The sequence below is a fragment of the Saccostrea cucullata genome, unplaced genomic scaffold, assembly GCF_032062105.1.
Source record: "Saccostrea cucullata isolate Sc308-1 unplaced genomic scaffold, CSIRO_AGI_Scuc_v1 ctg3357, whole genome shotgun sequence".
Lineage (NCBI taxonomy): Eukaryota > Metazoa > Mollusca > Bivalvia > Ostreida > Ostreidae > Saccostrea > Saccostrea cuccullata.
Window position 1 is genome coordinate 5,948 of NW_026933307.1, and position 22,534 is coordinate 28,481.

Genomic DNA, 22,534 nt, shown 5'->3' on the forward strand with positions numbered 1-22,534 from the left:
GACGCGCGTAAGCATTTCTTGTGCCGTGGACTTTGGGAAAGAAATCCACAAAGGGATTTCGATACTACTAGCTATAGGCTACTGGGACAGTTAAAAAAAATGTTTTTACATCGGTGAAAAACAATTGAAACATATTTCCAGGTGTGTAGCATGACGTTGCAAAATGTAGAGCAATTCATATCCAGAAGTATATGTATAATAAGAACACTACCCGGAGTATATTTCTTAACTTGAAAAGTTGAAAACTCCTGGAGTAAATTTATTAACTTGTGTTCCTAGAGTACACATTTACAAAATTAGAGACCCATAGGCCTCAACGGTAACTTTAGCCAATATGGTCTTTTTATTTAACATTTTGCAAAAGTTCTTTCATTAGTTTCCGATCATGACAAGAAGCGCGCGGTTATCTCTAACGAATAATTCTTTTTCATTCACAGAATCTTTAGAAATTCTGTACTTCAGAAGTAGCAAGTCAGTATTCCGTGAAGAAAATGAAGTATTGTTTGAATCGGAGATAGCAGATAACTCAAACTTTACTGTCCAATGGTCTCGCGATGGAGTTATAATAAAGTGGTATTTTGTCAGGAATACTCATCACTTCTTCTGCAAAGGCCAATGGTACATTTCTACATCAGCTAAGGATATCAAGTGTTTATGAAAGGGATGAAGGTATAGTTACAATAATTCAGTTTTTCGTTTTGAGAGAAAAGGAAAGAAGAAAATCTGTTTTAGAACTTTATGTAAAAATTGAAGTTCGAATGTATTGATTTTTTTAAAGGAAATTGGAGTATAATGGCTTCCAACGGGGTGACAGTGGTGAACAAGGGTATCATCATACGAGGTGAGAATAAAGAAAGGAAAGGATATTTTGTCAAAGCCATATTTTCTTTCAATATGAAAAACAATTTCGAAAGAAATTTTGACTTTTATAAAGAAAATTAAGTTAAATTTATCTTTTTTTGTTGCCATATACTGCTTCCATTTTCTGTTTTTTGACAAATAAATTCAACAAGGTGGAATTGTATCCCTTTTAATTCAATACATTTTTGATTCTATGAAGTTCACTTTCTCTATTGTTTTTGTTTTCCGTGATCTATTATCACTTTTTACCCGGACATGACAAAGGACAGATGCAAATGTGACAGGGAATGGTTACTCCTCCATTGCATCCTATCCCTCTTCTGATGTTTTCAGTTGCCTCTTTGATATGCTGATTAACTGTCTTTTGAACATGATAACTGTTCATTAACGTCATATTTATCACCTAACCTCAACATTTAATGAATTTTACAAGTTTATTTTTTGTTTAGTGCTACCAAAACTGGTGCTGCTGATGATACCACAATATGATCTCTCAATTGAAACCAAAGAAAATTTCACCCTTCAATGTGTTGTGGTGAACCCTGGATCCCTGATTAATTTGACAAGTGGAAGTCTTATCTGGGTAAAAGATGGGAAGCCTTTATTGACAGGTTATTTTTACCAATTTTTAAAAAAAGATTAAACATGACAAATATATAAATAGATGCAACTCTAAAAAAGATCAAGGATCTTTTTTTCTCATTTGTCCTTATTTTCTTATAGTGTGCATGGACATTTTCAAATTGATATATCTTTTCCTAATATGAGATTTTACATCATTGCAATATTGCTTTTTTATATTACCTAAAATGTTTAGGTTCTATATTCACCATTAATACAACACAAACTTCGACAATTTTAAATAAAGCCTCAGCAGAGATCAGTGATTCTGGAAATTATTTTTGTTTACATTCCACCTACCCTGACCCATTAAATGTTTCCATTCACGTAAACATCACAGGACCAGGTTTGTTATTCATTTAATTAAATTATGAAATACTATTTATTCAAAAAATATTCTTTTTGTCATAATGACGTAGACAGATTTAATCTTTACAATAGTAAATCTTGAATTTCATTTCTATTTGTCGATAAGAAAATATGTCTTTATTTAAGAAATAAGGTATCATTTTTTCACTATTCGGATGTAAAACGGGTTGGCACATAATCAAACTTCCATAAAACCCTTCGGGCTTTATGGAAGATTATGTGCCAACCCGTTTCGGGCTTTATGGAAGATTTGATTATGTGCCAACCCGTTTTACATCCCAATAAAACTCAAAAAATGATACCTTATTTCTTATATTTGCATTTGTGAGTGATTTATTACAAATAGTAACGTACTTAACAAATTAAGTTTGAAAACCATAACGTTTTCTTTTTCAAAATTCAACGGTATAAATTGAATGTGTTTATAACGTCGATCGCTTATGACGTCACTATCAAACTACGTAGATCGATTATGACAAACAATCGATTTTTGGTACATATATAGATGTAAAAACGCCTTGTTTAAATAGTTTATATAAGGGAAAACATTTGCAAATGTAAAAATAAAAAAAAAAAAACAATTTTATTTTTTACAATATATAACAAGAATAAGATTACAAGAAACAGCATTTGGATTGTATGAAAAGGCACGGATCTGTCTCTGTTTAATTTTAGGATATTTTAAAATTGAAAAGAAGGAATCCTAAACTTTTTTTTTAAATTTACAGAATCTGTGGAGATACTATTCTTCAGAATTAGTGATTCAATATCACGAGAGGGGAAATCAGTTTGGCTTGAAACAGAGATATATGACATAAGCGACCTTAGTGTCCAGTGGTTTCACAATGGGAACTTGATAACCAACTCTTCATTGAGATATAAAATAACATCATATTCAACCGGAAATGGTACATTACGCAATGTGCTCAACATACCAAATGTTCTACAACAGGATGATGGGTTCTAAAATTTTTCTGGGAACATTTTGTCTTTAGGGCTGTTCAATAAATAATGTCCTCGGTGCTCGAAAAGAAGCAAAAGACGCTTTTCAATGATTTAGTCTTAATGATTTAACTTAATATCCTCTTTTAACTAGAACACATGTCCGTAAATTTTTTTCCCCAATTTCTGATTGTTTTTAGAACTCATTTTTGTGTATGACCCTTAGTATACTAAGAAATGGCAGATGTTATGGTTTCCTGGACTCGTTTTCTTCTTCTGTAAGGTATTTTTTCAAGTTTGGAAAATGAAATAAGTCAAAAGGCGAAGATCTGGCTAATATTGTTAATGTAAAAAAAAATTAATAATGCCTAAAGATCCTTTACTCTTCATGGCGTGCGGATTTGGACGCTCACACAAAAAAGGAAGAAATTTAATGTAGTGGATTCCATTCTGGTTCTTTCCTCTTTATTAACCTTTCGATTTTTTAGCAAAAAATTTGCTTTACTCTTCCAGAAATTAAACTGCCGCCCCGAATAAGAAATTGAACAACAAGACCACTTATATTTAAGAAAATTGCATATAAATCTGTCTTTGTGCTCTTGCAATTCTTTGCTCTTTTCAGACCTTTGCCGTTTTTGTTAAGTTCTTCTTATTGTAATTTTTATTTCCAGAGTTTTAAGCAATTGATTCAAGTTTCATTATCTGTTTGAATTTCAAATAAATGCGGAAAACTTCAATTACTGATATTTTAAAATAGTTGTTTAGATATTCTTACACGCTGTCGTTTACACAAATTTATCAAAGCATAGGGTAACTTTTGAGAACTAAGTTTTTTTACTGTCAAACGTATCTTTAAAACTGTGTGAACTACTCCCGAAATGATGTCTATCAAATTTGACAAATTTTTGTGTGTCTTAAAGTCAATTATACAACATTAGTAATTATTTGTTGAAATTTGTCAAACAGTACATAAGTTGTTATATTTTTTGTTGGCAAGGACGGTACCCATTTTTGATGCCCAATATTTAATTATATATCATTGAAATCCACCTGCTCATTTGTCCATAAAACAGACATTGGTTGCCGTAGATGTTACATATTTCAATGAATATATCTTTGGGATTCTTTACGAGTATTTACAGCACCATTAATGAAGCGTTTAATTTCACTCTAGTATACTGATTCTTTACCATTCATTTTTAATACAGTGTCTCGAATAGCTCTTGTTTTCCAGCTTCTCACAATGAAACTATGTGATGAAAAGTGGACACATAAGCTGTTATAAATTCATTAAAGTTCAATAATGCGAAAAAGTCAACCTTAATGTCATATGATGTCTGTATTTTATGTCATACAGTTCAGTACATTATTTATTGAACACCCCTCGTATTTAACTTTTCGGAATTATAATGTTGATTTTTAATATAAATGTTTATTACTTATTTAGGAGACTGGAATATCACGGCATCAAATGGTAAAACAACAGAAAGTATGAGTGTTTTCTTACGAGGTGAGGAAAAAGAATAAGAAGAATGCGTTTGTCATTTCTAAGTCAAATGTTTAATTTCTTACCCTTTTGAAAAACGAAAACCATTGCTGGTTTTTCCCTCTCTTGGAACAATAATCAGTTATGCTCAGATACATGTATAAGAATACAATATTTGCAGACAATTTTTTACATGGTGGATGGGGTCGGTTGGGTTAAGGGGTTGGTAGGTATGTGAAAAAGAATTAAAAATAAAAAAGAATCCTTGTATAAGAAATATTTTTCCTTTTCATGATATCTCGGTAAATAAGAAATATAAATTATATAAGTGCATTAGATACAATAATCTTCTTTGCTATGATAAATTTAGTCCCATATTTATTGATTGGTTAAAAAAAATATTCTTTACGATTTTTTCTTTTGTAAAGTACTTCCAAGGCTTGTGCTGCAGGTGATGCCTCCAAATAATATTTCAGTTGAAAGCAAGAAATCGATAAACCTTTCATGCGTTGTTACCAATCCTGAATCCTTATTTAATTTGTCTGGCGGGGGTTTATTCTGGGAGAAAGACGGCAAAAAAATATCACCAGGTATCAATTTTGTCTTTTTAAAAATAAAATAAAAATGACCTTTTTCCTAATTTGGCAATTATTAAGTTGTTTTAAATATACAAAAATAGAGAAATGTTTTACTTTTTTTTTTCAACATGTTATTTTAGTTATTGATAATATATAATATAATTGATATTATACTTTCTGCAAGGCAATTTGATGTTTTGTAGATTCTGGATTCAATATAACTACAACAGACACATCCACAACTTTAATGAAGTCATCAGCAGAAGTTGACGATTCGGGAACTTACTTGTGTGCTCACTCTTCCTATCCGGAACCTTTTTATGTCTCCATCTATATAAATATCTACGGAACCAAGTACTTCAGATATTTTTGTTATACCTCTTTTGATTTTTCGCCTATATAAAAATTAAATAGTAAAATGTGAATAATTTAATCCTAGAAATTAATACAAAATGGACTAATCCACGGCCTTAGAAACATCAGAAGTGGGATCCCTGCCATGGAAGCTGAGCATCCCCTGGTTATCCTCACATCCGCCATGTGCTACTTTCGTATCAGTATGATATGTTATTCAGGACAAATAAAGCGTTAACAAGTAGGAAATCCCCGCGTCGGAAAGCTTTTCCAATGATAAATTGGTATCCTCTACAAGGTCATTGTATCGACCATTGAACTTACGAAATGATGACTTTAAACAGGATATTCTTGTTTCATCAGCTTACATGTCAATAATTTACCTCGTTTTAGAAATTGTTCATTCGTAGAACAAGCTCTTGCTTATCGAATCAAGCTGAGATATATACTACATTCCGTACACGCAGGTGATGAAGGTATATTGCTGCATAAGTAAGGGAGTTGAGGATAGAAAAGGTAATGTCATCACTTTTATCATAGAGCTTGGTTGTTGGATAACCATTAACGTCTTTTTCAAGTAAAATATCCAAATAATAAACAGATGTGTCAGACTCTGTGGAATCTTTTATCTCAAGCTCACCAGGATATATCGTATCGACAAGAATGGAAATTACCGCTGTTAATTGACAATTCGTCGTCGATATATCTAAATGTCGGGTTGAAGGCCACGTCAAGTGTTTTCTTCTTTCCACACATAAGATTTTGCACAATTCTGCTACATATGAATATAAAAATAGGTCCGCTAATAACGGAGCGCAATTGGTACCCATGGGAATTCCAATAGATTGTTGGAATACCTGGTCTCCAAAAACCACGTAGATATTGTCAATCAGAAACTCAAGCATCTTTTTGATGTCAACTTCAGAGTACTTGTGTGTGTAATCAGAATCTTTTTAACAAAACAATTTGCAAATGACCAATGATCAGGTTAAAGTAAATTTACGAGTTCCATTTTTATTAAAGAAGCAGCTGTCAATGATATCAAAAAAGCATGGATTTTAATTTATCGTGGGGAATGGTTGTATATAAAGTTGAAAAGTCGTAAGTTTTTAAGCTGTTGATTTTGGTAAAATCTTGTGATTTCAAATTATCCAAAAGTTCTTTGGAATTTTTGAGTATTCACATTTGATTCACACCACTTCTTGATTATATTGTTGCACAGTACTCCTGAAGTTTTTCCTTCACTACTGTCAATATCTTCGTGAAGAGTAACGAAAGAGGCTTGGTTGAACATTTACTGGAACCCGCAATGTATCTTTGTTTGTAAGGATTTTTATGAAATTTCGGAATCCAATATATATAGATATGGTAGTTCAAATTCCTTTTGGATCTATGGAATATTCAAAATATTTAAAACTGACATTTGATTTTGAAGAATTTCTTCCTTAGAAAGGGAAGTATGAGTATAAGTAGGATTACCACCGGTAGAGTTAAATCCAAGTTCTTCTAAAACACAATTTATATAATGAGCCTTACAAACGAAGACAATGTTGTTACCTGCTTTGTCGGCAGGGAACGGTACGTACTGATCATGTAATCAATCTAATTCTTTCAATACGCGACTTTAACATTGATCTAATTAAAAATTCAATCCATTCTGACTAGGTGTCAACGTCTTCTTTTTCATATCTGGCCCATCGTCTGGATGTAATTTTCAACGGAATCCATAATACTTATGAAATTCTGACTCAAGTTGAAAGATCGGGGTTCTCTATATTTAGGAACTTCTAAAATAAGTGATCTAAGGTCCTCATTATTAACTATATTTACGTCACCTCTAATAACGTGTCCAGCAGGACTATAGTTATAGGGCGAAAATTATTGAACATGATGGATGACTATGTTTCAGATACTCAGAATCCAGGCCATGTAAAGTTTTTTTTTGTAAAGTTTGGAAGCAATGGTCGATGTGGATTTGTAGGAAATACAAGGCGTGCAGTCTTTAACTTAAAATATGGTGGAATACAAGACTGGACCCTTTTGTGATTAAGAATATTACTCATATTAACTACGTCAATTCCCTTATTGGCATATTGAAGTTTAAGGAAAAGACGGATTGTTTTAGCTGCATTTTCTTCCGTAAAACGTGCTTTCTAAAAGTCTATGATATGCAATATCCATAATCACAGATCCGAGCCTTTATTCTGGTGACGAGGAATCAAAAATTGGACATTCTTTGGCCTTTTCAAGAAGACTATTAAAGTTTCAAAAGGACAGAGTAAAGTTTTGTGCGAATATGCTGTAGACCTACAACTGCTGATTTACATAAGGTAGTAATGAATGAAAAGCGACGTCGTGTATTGCAGGTTTATTGTACGAACGATCTTTAATAAAAATCTTTTGTTTTTATTATACTCAGGTTCTTTTGGCATTCTTTAATGCAAACTTGCATATCATCATGACTCGGCAGGTTCCTATCCCCCACTTCCCGTACTGCCCATCCTTTGCAGGGGAAGTACCCCTTTTCTTTGTTATTCCACACGAACAAGTTTCTTAGCAACATATCACACCCCATAATTATGTAATTTGATATTGGCTTTATCCCGAGCCTAGAAATACATCATTTTCGGATCTCTGAGGACCCTCTGACGTCACTTACAGGATCTCTAAAAACCCTCTGACGTCACCACAATACTATATATACCCATGCAGCAATGTTGCTAGATATCGATAAACGTCTTTTACTGGTTTAATTTCAGATATAAAATTTAAAACAGATGTGTCAAACAACTGCACTATTTGGTATCTTTTATTGCATGCAGTTTGCCTTGGGATATGTCGTGTCGACATTAGAATGGAAATAACAAAATGAATTAGTTATTTTTGTCAATACATCTAAAAAAGGCCGCAGCAAGTGTTTTCTACTTTTCACGTTAAAATTATTCAACACATCGGCTCCATAACAATATTTAGATTTAAGGAAAAATTCTCTAATGTCATAAAATTGGTTCCGCTGTCTGAATTGTCTAAAGGTTCATTACTCGAGCGGCACAAGTTGGCTGTTCAAATGCACGAGCTTGCGACTGCATTTGAACAGCCAAAGCAGTCCGATGGGACTGTAAGTTCTAACTCCTTTATTATGTGTAAACAGGTTGGGTCATAATTTGTAATAATTATTTCAATTAAAAACAGAGACAAATTTTTTTTTAATACCGATATTCAAATTTACGTCTGTCCTGTAATCAGAAAGCCTTAACCAAGTCGATTATGATTTAGAATGTTTACAATGTTCTAATACGTACAAATCTTTAATAAAAATTTCAATTTGTGTGAAAAATAAATACATCTTACCTAAATGACACTTCATTTCATTAAAAATTATTTAGCTCTGAGAATTTGACCAGACGACTTATTTTGTTTACAACGCGGCGTTCGATATTGAACGCTCGTATTCGGAATGTTTCGGTGTATTCCCCCCCAGCACGTAGTACAAAGTCAGCGTTCAATAAAACGTCAAGATATTGAACACTAAAATTCTCTAAATTTTTGGTAGTATTTTATTAGAGACTATTTATCAGCTATATAATAATAGTGGTTATTGCACGCATAGTTGTGCAAAAAGACACTCATTTTTGTTGCTTTCTTCAAGTTTCTCTTGCCCAGGTTTGGATCATAAAAAGTTGATCTTACTTTTTTACTTTTACCGATTTCTTTCTTAAGGTTTTTTCACCCTCACAATTTCAATGGTTCAAAGTACAAGAACTGCATTTATTTTCATTTATTATAGTTAAAATTACCAATTATCGCAAAAAAAATTATAGATCACCATATTATTTAAGACGGGAGACATAGATGAACAAACGTGTATGTTAACATGAAAAAATCGTCTATTTTTTGAAAATATTACCTGGCCCAGTATTCTGTAAAAACTGGTTCAAATGCATATATTCTGATACTAAGAGCTCCAAAATACTTGGCCCCACTTACATGTATAAGAAAATTTTGAAATGCGAATACCTAAGAATCTATTTTACATTAAAAATATAATAAGGAAAATGTCATAATGAAAATATCTGAGAAGGAGTAACTACCCTTTTCACATTTTTTTAAAGATTGAATATATTGATCTAATAATGAAAATATACATTTTTAAAGTGCTTTTGCTGAACAATATTTATCATTACACCTATTGAAAGCATTCTTTCAACAAACTTTGTTTTAAGTGGTATGAATTTAAATTAATGACAGTTTTTGCAAAACCCTTTGACATGATATTGGAGGATGGAATTACCTTCAGGCCAAATTCAACTTTCATAGCTCAAATCGTCAGAATTTGCCCAAAGACCCAACTTTGTCAGCGTATCAGTGTTTTAGTTAATTAACTTTCCACTGAACCATAGGATCGTATGAGAAGAAGATTTTAAAGTTTTAGATGAAATACTTTTATTATACACACGTACTTTTTCTAACCTTAAGCTGATAGTATAGACTACAATAAATTTAATTCACGGATTATTCTCACATCGAATCATCTTACTAATATATGTGTTCTTTGTTTAGTTCAGCCAGGGTTTTCGCTACAGATGATACCCCTATATATTCATGTAAAACTTGCAAGGAAGACATCAACCCACAATGCCCTGGGGGTCAAGTTTCTGATCAGTTTAATTGGGGGAAGTTTTATTGGGCAGAAGAATGGAAAGAAAATTTTATCTGGTATTGAATGAAAATTGTCTAGAGTTTTGTTTTACTCTTTTTAAAATAAGAAACTAATCTATCATATAAAACATGCCGAGGTAATTTTTAACAGTAATATAATGTAAAATTTTTATGTAAAAGGAAAATGTTTACTTATGTTGCATTTAATTTTGATTACATGTAATGAGTTACATGTAACAACATTTCGATTTGTTCTTCTCTGAATCCTTATTGAAAGCCTTATTAAGGCTTCTTTCAGAATGTTCACATTGTTCCTGACTCTCACTCAAAATAAAAAAAAACCTTTCAATGGACTTGATTACTGTTTGTTGTTTCCATATTTAATATTAAAAGGAATGCTCTCTTGTTTTTTTTTAAAAATATAAACATAGGAAGCACCAAAAGTCTTTGTTATGTAAATCCATTATTACAGTTGAAAATTAAGCATCGATACCAATATTTAAGTAGCTTTATGAACCCCCTCAATTTATTTTAATCCTGCTAAAGGCAATATAATACACATAGTAACATACATAATGATAGCCTTTAAAAGGGTGATTAATAATAAATTAATGAAAACATAGTATTGTGGACGAATGAACAACATCACTGTTTCTCTTAGGTTCTGGGTACAATGTGACCTCGGGAAAGATGTTCACAACTCTGAGGAAACCCTCAGCGGTGCTGGAAGATTCTGGAACTTACGCATGCTCACACACAGCTTCTCCGGAATCAGTGCAGGTGACCGTTTATGTTAATGTCACTAACTCAGGTGAGTGTTGTAAAATTTTGAGCATGATTAAGTACGTCACTGTGTACGAAGTCTGCTGATTCCGGAATATCATTCTTCCACTAAATGCGGTGTTCATTTTCTTAAATATTAGAATGATAATTATGATAATTAATAATTGTTTATCTTTTTTATTTCATTGTAGTTTAATATTTCTAGCTGTAAAGAATCCACTTTTTACATGTTGATGTACATGATTGCAGATAAGACTTGCACAGGTGCCTGGGTGGTGAAATAGGGAATGTAAAATGCTATCTCCAATTATCTTAAAGATAAAATCAAGTTGGACAGAGAGATAAGAAAGAAGGCAGAAGAAGGAAAACTAGATATAGAGAAAAGAAAGCAGGAAACGGAAATGTTCAAAATAGAAAAGGAGGAAAGTATTGAATTGCTAAAACTGCTGACACTGTTAATCAAAGATCAAAGAGACAAGTTACTCAAATTATTATCGTCATGGCCAGAAACCATCGTAATTCCGTAAATCACTGAACATTGAATCCTGTATGAAATTTATAAGATAACTAACTTCAACAATATTTTCATATATCATTGCTATGTGTCTTCATTATAGAACTTGATGTTCTATTAAATTGTAAAGCTTTTCTACTAAAGTGTTGTTTAAAGTTATCATTTTGCAAATATTAAACAAAGAAATGCAGTCAGTTTAAAAGTAAGAGGGCTTAGATTAAAGTATGTACGTGTGTCTTAAAGAAAAGGTGATTGGTTCCTGATCAGTTGGTAAATGTTCATTCGCGAATGCATTGATCTACGCAATACTAGTTGTTTATCTCTCTCTCAGGACCTGGTTGTGCTGAATGGATACGACGAAGGCCCAAAAGTTGGGAAAAGAAGCTAAATCCTGGGAGGCCTAAAGTCCATTTGAGATTCTCTTGCACTCTTTTTTGTTGATCACTCGCTATATGTTGAATTTTAGTTGTAACACGTCTTTTGATTGGTAAAAAATTTAGTTTATATCATATAACATAAGTTAACTACGTCACAATGAGTTACGTCAAAAACGTATTACTCCGCTTGACGTCAGTATATCGTATAACAGAGGTCAAAATGAGCTTCAATCGTTATGTAGATTGAAGCATTTGAAAATATGTTACGTAATCACCTCCATCGTAACGACTATCATTCAACGTGTTTACTTGTTTATTTGAAAGATGCTTTTTAATGCTAAATATGAGCCAGAATGGTAGAAAAATATATAAATTCAATGAAAACAAGCTAATTCAGAGAATTTGTGTCCCCCGCTTAATGAAAATTAAACCATGCGCAGTTCGGGGGTCGGGGGGGGGGGGGGTCAGAGGTTCGGATCCCCTTGACTGAATTTGTAGAATTATTAAATGTAAACTGAAGTAAATAAAATATGCCAATATGGATATAAAGGTTTGATTGATTATTCTTTATAATATGTGTAGAAGATTCTTTTTAATTGGAATATTTATCACACTGTAATGATGATTTTAAGTTTGTACAAGCTAGACCTCATAAATTTTTCATTTCACATGCTGAATACTATCATTTAGTTAAAAAAAAGTATTTCGGAAAAAAAAAAAGAAAATAGATCGTCCTGGAATCGATCCCGGGACCTCTCACATGTGAAGCGGGAGACATACCACTTCACCACGGAACTGCTGTACGTTAGTGAAAATTATATGCAAACATGAAGTCACAAACATGTATATATTCACGTTTGATATTGTCAAAATTTTACACAATACATGGTGTCTTATTTGACCTTTACTAAACACGTTACGCGCGGTGTTAGTGCCATTTTTCAATTTTAGAATATGACCTATTAAACTCATCGGTGATTTTTAAAATATACTCGCAATATAGATGATTTTGGTATGTATGGATAGGGTTTAAACAGAACTACTTGATTCTAGTAAGAAAATAACATTTAGATAGTTTTTATGCAAAAAATAGAATTTTAAAGCGCAAATAAATTTTAAGTATTATAGGTATTTTAAGCGTGTAACGCGTTACATTTTTTAGCAGGGGTCATGCATTTTTTGTGAGTAGCGCGTTCAAAAGTGAATCTAGAATTACTAGAGCTATCCGTTTTGTTGGTGACTGTATTAACGATTTTGCATTAAATGTTCAAGGCCGTAACTAGGCTCAAATTTTTAGTGAGACAAGGGTGCTGGGCACTAGTCCCAGACGGAGCAACTGTAGTACCTGATGGTCAGTGACGGGGGTTTCCAGGGGGAGGGAGGGCGATCCTGAAACTTGGGTACATAAAAGATTTAATCTTAGAAATACGTTTGGAATTGTCGACCGAATGGCACAGTGGTTAGAGCGAACGCTCTAAAGTCGCAGAATAAGGAGTTGATCCTTACATCGCGAGTTCGAATCCCACTGCGGGATAGTTCGGTCCTTCGGATGAGATTAAAAACCGAGGTCCTACGTCCCAGTAAGTGATGGCACAAAAAATATCTCACTGTTTCATCATCTTCAGTGACCCTGAAAGCCTAGTGCAGATTTAAAACTTGAGCCCTTTATCGACAAGGAGTGATGTCTCCATATGAATGAAAAAAGCTTGGAAGGGATGTTAAACAATCAAACAATTTACAAAACATATTTTTCTAATATTTTACATTCGTTCTAAATGACAATGAGGCACCGGGTGAGATGAACGATTTACATATATTGAAAAAAAAAATTGAAAACATTAATTTAGTACGAAGACACACATAATTTATAAGTTCACTGTAAAACTTTTTCACTTTTCAAAAAAAAAAAAAAAAAATCTAAACATTTAGTGAGGCATTTGCCTCACTTGCCTCAATGGTAGTTACGGCCTTGATGTTGGCAAGAAATAGAGAGCGATAGTTTTTACAGATGAAGTATCTGTAACGCTTTTAATTAAAAACGTGCATATCAATATAAACAATAAATTTACTCATTTACAAGAAACTTTAAATAGAAACAAATTATATCAAAATAATGTGCTTTTCATATAGATTTTAAATATTTCATTGACTTTGATATCAAACTGCATCCTTTGGAGCTATTAATTGGGCTATAAGTTCAACAGAAATGTCCAGCGTCTAAAATGACATGCAAAAATAAGACAATGCCTATTTCCGAATCGCTAAATTTTATTGTTTTCCCCATCAACTACAGAAATAATTGAATGTTCATAATGTGCTACTCTAAACGGCCAGATTGAATGTCAGAATTATAAATTTACTCCATTAATTAATTTTTTACGCAACATTTAGGAGGTTCAACATATTTGTCCAGTGGACGTTTTTAACGCGTAAAATTCGTTTTGCTTCAACGTAATACATGAAAAAGCGTTTAAGAGTGCTTCGAGTAATTAACAAAATTTATCATATATGTATACAAATCCCAGCGCCTTATATGTTCATAAGTTTAAATGTTAGTAGCTATGACTTTTTAAACTCGTATTTCAAGTACAAAGAGGAAGCGATAGGGTACCAGTCAAGCAAGTAACACTATTAGAAGCATTACGTCAATTTTTCTGTAGCGCTATTAAAGCGTAACGTCAAACGTCACCAACATCGCGCGTAACGTCTAAACAGTTCTAATAGATGTGATAAGAATATAAATTCCGCCAGAACAAGTTTTAAACGCAATAACTCTCCTCATGCCCCTGTGCTAAAAATAGCGACATGTAATGCTATAAATACTAATAAAACAAACGGGGCGGGGCACTTTGACAGGGGTGAGAGAGGTCCTAGGGAGTTTTGGTTTAAAATACATTGCATAAGCTCAAAATCTTCTTGAAATATCGCCCGGAAATGATAGTGTTACACACAGACAGAATGTATAAATTTACGACCTTGAACTTTGACTTTTTGACCTCAAAATCAATAGGGGTCTTCCCTAGGCCACAGGGAGTTGTTATGTAAAATTTCATTGCAATATCTCAAATGGTTCTAGAGATATCGTGTGGAAACGAAAGTGTTATAACAGACAGAATTTGCTTATTTATGACCTTGACCTTTGACCTTTTGACCTCAAAATCAATAGGGGTCTTCTTTAGTCCATAGGAAGATGCTATGCTAAATTTCATTTCAAAAGCTCCAAGGGTTCTCGAGATATCGTGTGGAAACGAAAGTGTTACAGACAGACAGAAAGACGGACGGACGGACAAACCCGAATTAATATCCCCCACTTTTCAAGCGGGGGACAACAATGTCGAAGGGGCACTTTTTCTTGAGAGCTAATTGCATTTAACATATCCATAGCTTTAAAAAAATTATTATTAAAAAAACTAGAGATACTATGAGTAATGAGCTCACTAAATAAATTCACTAATTCACGAATTGAATTGCACTAGTTCACCGATTGAAAAAAAAAAAGCATTAGTGTTCTTACCACTTAAAAGCCTCAAAGACTGAAATGATATTCAAAACTTTTAAATATTATTATATAATTTAGGACTGCGCCTGAGCGATATGTCTTCTACCCATAAAATTGACATAACGGCATCATAAACATCTGCTTCCTCAATAAAAATGGAACTCATAAATTTTCATATTTTGCAATAGGCCCGCTACAAAATTACTTCTGGGTACAATGTCCCTGAGGCTGACGTTAAAAAATGTTATAATTCCTCATTGATATATCCTATATAGTCAAGGCTTTGGAAATATGGTGGATTCTGAAAGGGCACTAATCGGTATGCCATCATTAGCAGACATATTTTTATGTTCCCATGAAGAAAATTTTCGTTAGAAAATTCATAAAAAAAAAAAAATCTTTTCCTGTGTCGATTCCCTGTGTCAATTAAGCAAAAAGATACTTAAAAATATTTATACATTTAGTCTAAAACAAGACAATAACCCTTCCTTTAGTATAATTTAATAGCTGTAATAAATATCAATTGTGAATAAACAATTTTAAAAAATGAAATTTTCAATCTACAATGTTTTCTGTTTCAATGCACAAAGGAAGTATTATCGTTATTTTGTTTTATTCCTTGAAAGTATTTATTATGGTCATTGAAGTAAGAGCAAACAAAAGTATCACCTAGGGTACTGAAAACAACACATTTTACATCATATTTGACAAATGTACAGTGTGGTCGTGTAACTGAACGGAACTATGACGTTGACAGCTCTAGCTATTCGTCTAACAAAGAGCAAGAGCCACGTTAGGCCTTATTTGGCCCTGAGAATTTCCGAAAAATCAAAAACGCTCAGTTTAGGTTGCAAATGCAGTATTTATCACTTCGAGTGTTGGTGACCACGTATCTATAAATCATGAGGTAATTTTTCCTGTATTCAATACATTATGACGTCATAAAATGCGTCATTTCCCACATTTCCAAATTTCTTTGAAAATGGCCTAAAGTTGAAGTGTTTTTTCAATATTTCATATAGAGTACAACCTCTGATCCAAGATATGCAAAAACATAATGAGAGTTCTTTTTCTGAAGATCAAAAAACATGTTTTATTTTTTGGATCGTGGGCTGTGTTCATATTTTAATTCTTTGCTGAAGGTAGTCAAAATTATGCATGTTTTCTGCAAATTTCAAGAACATTGCAATTTCTCAAACCTGTTTTCTAATATCTAAATACTCAAAACGTAATTTTATTATAGAAAATGAAAGCACCAAGTGTCTACTTTATTCTGATATATAAAATGGGAAAGAGGGTGATAGTTAATTAATTGATAGAAGTACAGGGCCATTTTATGCATAAGATGGTTCTTGCTCTTTAAAGTATCAAAATAATTGTTCTAAAGGAAGTGAGATATTTTGTTACTACCAACCCATTACTTTAATAAGATGTTTAGTACCTTGGCACCTTGGACTATATGTCAAGTAATAAAGATAATGATCCCCCCCCTCCCAAAATGTATAAAATACTCTTTTGTCTCAGACGAATACACTAAATGTACATTGCATACTTTGTTTTATACCTTTACAAAATACCAAAAAAAAAATGAATTTAGTCTTCACCCTTTACCAAGGACTTGTGTACGTAGTGGAGTTATGCAAACGTGAATTTAAGGGTTGCAAGTAATTTCAGAGGATTATTGTAAGTTCCATCTGTAGAGGCATAAATGAGGTCGTAGAATGATGGTGACAAGGAATAAATAAAGATGTTTTGACGTTGATGGCATCGTAACTTTGTTTAAGTCCTCATTATCTTCCCTTTTCTTGGAATATATTTGATCTTTTTTTGTACAGAAAGTTTTTAAGGAGTCATTTTTTGCTATGACTGAAACCGTAACACTTATTGTCACAGGTTTGTGTAAAAAAAAGGTCTGTAATGATTAAAGTATTTGCTATCATAAACTCATTTTAGACAACGATTGGTTCATATCTTTGACAGTTATCATAGCAATATACCTTGAAGTTTGAAAATAGCGTTTATGAATGGGATCAAATAGTTACCATTTGCAACAATGCAGAAAAGAGAAAGTGTCTCTTTCCAAACTTCAAAGGCTTTATGTGTTATACAGATGGTTCACACATTTTGAAACCGAGTATTATTGCTAGCGCTATTTTAGTCTTATGTTCCCAATGGTACCAATTTTGATGGATCGGATGCGCATTTCGACAAATTATGTCTCTTCAGTGATGCTTATTGCCGCAACATTGGAAATTAGGAATATCCTTAAGAATTTAGTTGAAATGGTAAGGGGCCAATGATTGGAGCCAAGTACGTATGTACGTACTCTCTTATCATTAACTTTGCCCCACTGTAGATATCGACGATATCGAAGATTTATTGTTAAACTTATAATGCTTTAACCAAAATTTAACCCTAACACTAACCATAACCCCCTGTCAATAACAACCCCAAGCCCTTTGTTTGTCATCCTAATTTATTTTTATTTCAATAACTATCAAAATGGACATCGCTTGTTGCCTTGTTAAATAGTGTTATATCTCATTTTTAAAAAAATACGGAACAGAAACCATATTGATACGACAAGATATTGTCATGATATTGTCGACATAGAATTGTCTCTTAAATGGCATTTTATTGGCAATTTAATTTCTGATGTGGATAAATAGCGTTACGATATCGTTCAATTTGTATGTTGTATTTTGGCGAACTGTTTATATTGTACACATTAAATTTGTCTAAGGGATGTTACGATGGATGAGAACGGTCAACAGGGGATGCTTAATCCTTCTAGGCACCTGATCCCAACACTGGAATTACCAGGGGTCCATGGTTGTCACCCAGTTCTCAAATGTACTGTTTATATTTTTAAAGATAGAATCCTTTTCTTCATATTCAACGTTTGTATAAATAAGAATTGAAATGAAGAATCACAACAGGGCTACAGTAGTACTATTTGTTGATATGACAATCAGAATTGCTCCATATCAGTGCAAGGAAAGACATGTAGATATATATGAAGAAGGCCGTTCAGAACACTTGAGCTCTGTTGTTTTCCTCCACCGTTTTTCTACAGAACACTTGATGTCTAAATGTAAGTATGTTGGATTCTACTTAACTCCACCTAGATCTTTTTCGGTGAAGATTTTTTTTCACCCAGAAGGGCAGCCTTAAATTCTGTGTAAAGTAACGTGTACGAACAAAGATTTTTTCTGAAATTGTTAACACGGGAGAAAAGGTAATTTTCTTTAATTTTTTCTCAAATAATAATTTATATTTTTCTAGGGACATACTTTGATTTAAAAGCTTTTTTTATACCCACACCAACCTAGATCCTTAATACCTCGAATATATCCCACTAGATTTTCAATGCTTTATATGAAATTCTACAATTTTCCAGGAAAAATTACTTTCCAAAACATCACTGAAATTTTCAATTTACCAATTTGGATAACAAAATTGTTACTTGTAATAAAAGATCATTTATACGATTCTAAAATTTTATGAACAAAAGTTTATATACCGATAAATAAAAATCAGAAGTTGTATCACAAAGATATGTATCAGATATCCTTTTAGGAATAGTTTTCTTTCGCATAAATGAACAAGAATATGTATTATGTTTTAAGACGATGTTATGTATATATGCCTCAAAAATGTAACACAAGGACGAATTAAGAAGCTATGCATATAGATATAGACCAACATAGATATAGATAAGCCGGAAGATCATTTACAAATATTGGAAGCTTTTCAAAAGCAAAAAATTAAAAAAAAAGAAGGAAAATAATACTAGTTTATCAATCATGATACGATGGAAAACTTTCTTCCTTGATTTGGGCGAAACTTGGCAAAGGTTTACAGAACCTTAGTTATATGTTTACATATGTATACGTTTTTCTATTAAATTACGAATATTGTATGAATACTTTATTTTCAAAAATGAAATGTTTTATAGAGACAATATTTTTTCTACTTTTTAATCATAATTTCTTTCTGAAATAAGAATCTAAGAAATATTGCATCATTTAGTTCTGTTATGCATAAAAAACAAGATTGAATCGATCTGAAATATAATCTTTAAAAAAGTTGATTCTATAACATGTTGTTTTTCTTTAAAATTCAAGTATATAAAAATCAATCTAATTCGAAGAAAAAATAAGCATGATCAATTAAACGAAAAGCCCAATAAACGATAAAAAAAACTGGGAGAGAGACCAAACACGGATCTCTGAAACGAACAGAAATAAGATCAGTTGCCATGAAGGAGTATGTAACCGTTGTTCACCAGTCATACAATCTTCTATGGAATCATGGTAAAGTTCGTGGTGGCTAGGTAATCGTGGTATTTATAGGGTACCCTGCATGCACGACCTCACATTCTCAACGAATGATAAGTGTTTTTTAAGAGAGAAGAGAAATAGAAAAAAGTTGATTAATGCAAGAAGATAATTCGTGCACATGGGAATTAAAACGGTTTGTTGAATATTTCTGTTTTCCGAAGATTCCATAAACATACAGAAAATGTGCTCTTCGTACTAATTCGTACTAATTTTTATGAAGAACATAAACCTATACCAAAAATATCTAATACGATAAAGCACCAGATTAGAAGCCCCAAAACTATAGCTAATGCTCCCGTTTAAAAATATAAATAACAAGTTGCTGTCCTTTAAAAAAGGACTGCAATACATATATCATATGCATGTGTTTCTAGCCGAAATTCAATTTAAGAAAATTTCTAGGTGTAGTGAATATTCATGTAGGTTTGTTCACATTTTCACACAGCTGTTCTAAATATATAAGGAAGAAATCTATCATGGGAAAAATAAATCTGATGGTACACGTGTAGCACAGCTTTGTAGTACGCATATTTTTTTTACGGAGCCCCCCTCCCCTCCCCCTTAAAACCGTTGCTACAGACCTCTATCAAACAGTATGGACTGGAACTTTCCTCTAATCGCTGATTGGTTGCTCGTACAACAGACAATTTCTGTGTCAATGTTGATAATATGACTTGACCAACAATGTGAATTGTTTACGCTGGATGCATCTGTCGAAAAAAGATCGTGACGTAATGTAAAACTTCACACTAAACTGAAATTAATAGTTTTTGCTACTTTTTAAAATGCTTGTGCCATAGAATCAATGTTTAGTTTGTATACAAGAGTACATGTATACATTAGTATATGTATAGGAGAGAAATTCGGAATCGCCAATGAATATATAAATACGATATGCGGATTTAAAAGCGCGATTTGCCAATGAATGGCATATTCTAATTCGAATAGGGCGAATTATTCTACGGGCAAGTTGCCTAATGCCTAAGGGGCGAACGCTCTAGCATTCTCGCGCATGTGTAGCCTGTCGTTTGCCAATGGCATCCGGTTTAACCTCCCTTATATATTTACTGCGTGGACCTCAGGGTCCACGCAACTAACCTCTACTCTACTTTAAACACGTGCATAAATCCATGTGGTTAGCCATAAACTTTTTATAGGTTGAGCAAATCTTTCACAAATACCTGAAGCAATTAACATAAATTATATCTTTGGTAATAGAAGAGGTGCCAGTAAATACGGTATGTAAAGGGTAAATTGATGCTTGATTGATTGTGTATTGTTTTATATCACATTCTAGAATTTTTTCTCCTATATAGAGACGTCATCATATACAGGTGAAGGGCCTCAAATTAAAACCTTTACACGTCATTTAGGGCCATTAAGCAGCGAGGGTTCCTTATAGTGACAACGCCTATCGTGAAACTAAACCTATGTTTTAAGGTCTCATAAGGAAAAACTAATGTCATATTTATATATTTTCAAGTATGACTTTTCATGGTCTGTTATCTCAATTTATCTGTAAATTGCCAAAATTTGTCAGGGAAGGTGATAACAGAAGGCTTGTATAAAAATATTGCACAATACTAAATTGCAAAATTGAATTTTTTATCCGTACAAAATTTATATAAAATATACAAGTAAATGTTTAACTACAAAGAATAATAACACACGTACGTGAAATATACGGAAATAACGAACAGAAGCTCAAGCTCAAAAGTCCATTGAACACAGATCAGAAGCAGAGCAAACAAGGACCTCTAAAACATCACTCGTGTGATCTGGTTTCATCGGGGAGTGGACATCTCCTGCCGACCAGTTACGTATATCTGTGCATTTTATCATTAATTGGAATCTAACAGAACTTCCGTCGACAATTCAGTATATAAATATTGGTCTGACAATAAGTATTAAAAAAAACCTGTCAACATTTGACTAAATGATAGAAATGATAGAATGAATTTGCTGCATCCCCGATTTAGATACGTGCATGTATGAGACAGTTTTTATACGATGTAATTTTATTTGGGATGCAGTATGTCAATAAGTATTAAAAAACAAAGTCGACTTATCAAGTCAAACAATGAACCCATTCATAACAATTAGAGGAAGCTCTCCTAGTCGTGTACTGAAAACTTCTGTTTTACTACCACTTATAAAAATCCACTTACTGTGTAAACTGTATATCAGGGAACTTAAAAGTAGTGGAAGGCAAATGCATAATTCTACTGATTTCATATATCTTCCTTGTCCTAGGATAAAAATGCGTATTTATTGTCGGAATGACATATGGATCAGATAATTCATCTGAAAAAAGGTCAGTTTATTTTAACAGTTTAATATTCCATACATAAAATTAAACTACTAATTTACTATCATTTTGTATTCCTCTGTAAATTGATATAAATCCTATTCATAATGTACATTTTCCAAAAAGTCAAAGTAGAGATATAAAATTAACACTTTTTTTATTTTACTATGAAGATATGGCAGTAATTGCAACTATGTAGAATTCAGTTACAAATATAATTTATTTATAAATGAGGTTTATAATTTTTTAACAGATTTATTTCTTATTGGTAAATGGTTACCCTTGTTATTTTGAATATTTTGCGGAGATAACGAACAGTATTCTAGCTCAAAAGTCCATTTACCGTTCATTGTAGTTCAGTCGGTAGAGCTCTCCCTCCGTAAGTTCGAATCTCGGGCGCGACTGACCCAAGTCGATAAAAATTGGTGAGCAACTGTTCCTTCGCCATGTGCTCGGCACTTGAAGTAAAAGTTGCTTGTCCTTCGGATGAGATCTTAAAAACAGAGGTCCCGTGTCACGGCTGGTGTTGGCACGATAAAGGTCCCTCACTGCTCAATGGCCCTGAGTCCCGAGTAAAGGTCAACATTTGAGGCCATGCACAGGTCCGGTATATGGTTACGTGTCTCCATGAGTAAAAAATCTCCAACGGAACGCAGAACAACAACAATCAATCAATCAATCAATCAAAAGTCCATAAATCAATACAAAATAGGAGCAGGGCAAACACGGAACTCAAACACATCAGAGGTGGGATCATGTGCCATGGAGGAGTGAGCATCCTCTGCCAACCGGTCACACCCGCCGTGTTCTCCTTGTCATGATCGGGAAATAACGGAAATA

The 22,534-nt window shown here is 32.9% G+C and overlaps 1 protein-coding gene and 2 long non-coding RNA genes across 3 annotated transcripts; all 3 read left to right on the forward strand.

Annotated features, from left to right (window-relative positions):
• The first annotated feature begins 574 nt into the window (after positions 1–574).
• LOC134237954 (hemicentin-1-like) lies at positions 575–2,818 on the forward strand. The gene is made up of 5 exons (XM_062720086.1): positions 575–669; positions 779–841; positions 1,311–1,472; positions 1,679–1,828; positions 2,580–2,818. The coding sequence occupies exons 2-5, from the start codon at positions 793–795 to the stop codon at positions 2,816–2,818; spliced, it is 600 nt and encodes a 199-aa protein (XP_062576070.1). The 5' UTR covers positions 575–669; positions 779–792.
• A 1,406-nt stretch (positions 2,819–4,224) lies between these two features.
• On the forward strand, positions 4,225–5,194 carry LOC134237953 (uncharacterized). The gene is made up of 3 exons (XR_009985910.1): positions 4,225–4,303; positions 4,708–4,869; positions 5,061–5,194. It is a non-coding gene; the product is annotated as an uncharacterized LOC134237953 (long non-coding RNA).
• Positions 5,195–9,859: 4,665 nt separating this feature from the next.
• Positions 9,860–10,952, forward strand: LOC134237955 (uncharacterized). Its single transcript, XR_009985911.1, has 3 exons — positions 9,860–9,927; positions 10,532–10,681; positions 10,903–10,952. It is a non-coding gene; the product is annotated as an uncharacterized LOC134237955 (long non-coding RNA).
• Positions 10,953–22,534: the final 11,582 nt, after the last annotated feature.

Excerpts from the sequence above, each read along its gene's own strand:
- LOC134237954 (XM_062720086.1), top strand. The coding sequence starts at position 793 with ATGGCTTCCAACGGGGTGACAGTGGTGAACAAGGGTATCATCATACGA. Across the intron at positions 1,473-1,678 it reads TGGGAAGCCTTTATTGACAG|GTTCTATATTCACCATTAAT; the intron begins GTTATTTTTACC and ends TAAAATGTTTAG. Across the intron at positions 1,829-2,579 it reads CGTAAACATCACAGGACCAG|AATCTGTGGAGATACTATTC; the intron begins GTTTGTTATTCA and ends TTAAATTTACAG.